General features: G+C 28.1%; 1 protein-coding gene across 1 annotated transcript; it reads right to left on the bottom strand.

Moving 5' to 3' along the window:
• Positions 1–269: 269 nt before the first annotated feature.
• LOC129911701 (odorant receptor 49b-like) lies at positions 270–2059 on the bottom strand. Its single transcript, XM_055989577.1, has 7 exons — positions 1724–2059; positions 1478–1616; positions 1142–1417; positions 931–1022; positions 759–860; positions 537–644; positions 270–419 (listed from the first exon to the last, which is right to left on the bottom strand). The coding sequence occupies exons 1-7, from the start codon at positions 2057–2059 to the stop codon at positions 318–320; spliced, it is 1155 nt and encodes a 384-aa protein (XP_055845552.1). The 3' UTR covers positions 270–317.
• Positions 2060–2954: the final 895 nt, after the last annotated feature.

The following is a 2954-nucleotide window of genomic DNA, read 5'->3' as shown; positions in this document are numbered from 1 at the left end:
GTACCACTTTTTTTTTGATAAAATTTTGCATTTGTTTTGTCCTAGTTTTGTACTCTTTTTTGTCCATATTTGTCCGTGAAAGTCCGGGATTTTTCATATCGATTACTAATTTCGTCAAAATATATCTGGCAACCCTATAGAATAAAATACTTTAATTAGAAAGAAAAATTAATTATTTAATTAAGATTAAAATCATTTTCGACAGTTGTTTAAAAATAGCTTAGCCACAAAAGCTTTTTTTAATAAAAATTATGATAGTTTCACTTTATTTTGCTTACAAATTAAAACAAATAATCTAAATGATTTATGCTAAAAAATTAATCATAGAAACGACGCAAAAGTGTAAAATATGAATACGATGCATTAAGTAATGATTGAAACAGTTCCAAGGACATTGGATAGACATTTCCTACCGTCATCTAAAAGAGAAAATAAAAAATAATTGATGCTTTAGTAAAATTGAGTCATTTAAAATAATAAGTCAAAATTTAAATAAAAAACTAAAATTTAAATTTAAAAAAATGTTTATTACTCACGACGCAAGGACTTTGAGCTCTCATTATTAACATCAAAATATTCATCTGCATAGGCTTATCAATTGAAAACCAATTTATATCGTATGCAGCATTTGCTACTTTTCCACTCTGGAAAAAAGTTTTTAAAGAAATTAGTTCAATTATTATAGTGTGCATTTTTTTTTTTTCTTAAATTAGTATGCAATTTTTTTTATTAGATTAAGTTTGAGAAATTGGGCTTACTTCTTCAGAGAGCTGGCTAGCATACCAGTACAAAGTCAATATCTGTGAAAATATCATAGATATTTGTATAGCTGCTATCGTCAATTGAGCAGTAGTTTCTGCCTAAAATTGTGCGAAAATTCAAACAATACAAAATACTAAATCAAAATAAAGGGTGTTTCTTTCTACTCACAATATTGATTAAAAACAAAAGCCCACACAACAGTGTCCCAAAACAAAGGAATTCAACCAAGAAAACATAGGTTATTGTTGATGCTGACATACCTTAAAATTTTTTGGATAGAGTACAAAATTTATTAATTTCTTTCAATATCCAAGAAAATTGTTCTGAACTTTTTGAAATAAAGAACAACTTTAACTGTGCATTAAACCAAACAGAACTTACTCATAAATAGTCTTCTGATAAATAATGCACCATTTTATTTTCATCAACAAAAATTTATTAGAACTATCAATGTCTTCATTTAATCCTCTCAAACGATGTTGTAATGCTTTGGACATAAGAATTGCAAACATTATCAATGATGCTACCAAACTTCCAAATGAAATGTACATAAAACATCCAATTGGTGTGATGATAACTTGGAAAACGTAAAATATGTAAAATGAAGGATCAACAAGTTCATCAATTCCAGGAATATGACTTCCATAAGGTAACACTTGATTGGACAAAACAATGAATTAAGTTTAGAAAAAAAGTGTTAATTTTTATATAATACTTCTTGTATCAGCAAAAATTGGATAAGTACAAAATCCTAATACAGTCATAAGTCCAAGTGCCATATTTATAATAGAAGTATTTTTTCCCAAAGTATTTGTGTCCTTTAACATCTCAGTTATAACTTTGTCGTTGCTGTTCTAGAAAATAAAGTTTATAATACAAACCTTTTAGGAATTCACTAAATGTTTTTAAGGTCTCAGAAAAATCAGTTTATTCTATAATTTAAATTGAATTCAAAACTCACCTTTAGCGATTTATACAATCCATTAAAATCACTTAAAAATTTCTCATACTTTGCCGTCTGAAAGACCAATAGATATCCTCTCAAAGCTGTGTTAAACCACAAAACCAACATATAAGCATTTCGAATAATAATATCAACTGCTTCCCTTGTAACTGTCATATAAACGAACTGAGTAACATTCAATAATGTTGTAAGAGAAAGTGAAAAATACAACCGCCAATTTCGTTCATAAAGAAAACCCCAAAATTTCAAAACTCGAACACTCATGCCAACCATTGGAATTGATACAATTTCTTGTAATATTATATCCCTTGAATTTTGTTTCAACTTCTCCATAGTAAACTATTGAAACTGACTGTTTTTGAATTCCATTGAGTTCATTCTTTTATATAAAAATTAAATCAAGATAAAAGTGGGACTGCACAAATTTCCCACGATTTAATATTGTGTCTACTTGCTAAAGGACAATTTTATTGGATGAATATTTATGATGTTGTTCATGTTTAATGAAAACTGTTATAGAGCGAATAGGTGCAATGATGAGTAGCTACAAAAAAAATGTGACGACGTAAACGAAAATTACATATACTTTAGAATATTTGATTTATTCAGTTGAGCTTCGTATTAAGTTAATGCAACAGTTTTTTTTTCTCTTCTTAATACCAACAAGTGGTCAAATTTTTAGGATGTCAGTTTTAGCATGGGAGACTGGACTGCGGGTCACTCATTGGAGCTACAAAATGCAGTATCATTGCCCAATTGAAAACATTGGTATTGTCATAAATCTTTAGAAGACGACTTTGAGGTCAAAGAATTTCTACACAGGTGTCAACTCGGCAATTGACATCAACCTAGTAGATGCAAAATTGGAGGCGGTTAGATAAAAATTTCAAAAATGCAAATAAACATAATAAAATATATAAATAAATGAATGGAAAACTTCTTCATTTTTGTGATTTATTTCGTGCCAGGAGAAGGGATTTATTTAATATTTTTTCTTTAATATTGTACCTTAGAAATGGTGAACAATTTCGACTTAGAGGGAAATTCGACTTAGAGGGTGTTTGATTAAGAGGGAATCGAATGTGTATATACACATGATTTTTTCGTTAGGTATTTAAGATCTATTTCTACAAAAAAAAAAAAAAAAAACGGTTTATGAATGTCAGAAATACTGATCATAAATCATAAGTATAAAATAAAAGTACTTTTTCAAATCAAAAAATTAATA

The sequence above is a fragment of the Episyrphus balteatus genome, chromosome 1, assembly GCF_945859705.1.
Source record: "Episyrphus balteatus chromosome 1, idEpiBalt1.1, whole genome shotgun sequence".
In the NCBI taxonomy this organism is placed as follows: Eukaryota; Metazoa; Arthropoda; class Insecta; order Diptera; family Syrphidae; genus Episyrphus; species Episyrphus balteatus.
The sequence above is the reverse complement of the archived record's forward strand: the minus strand, read 5'-3'. Positions and strand labels throughout refer to the sequence as shown.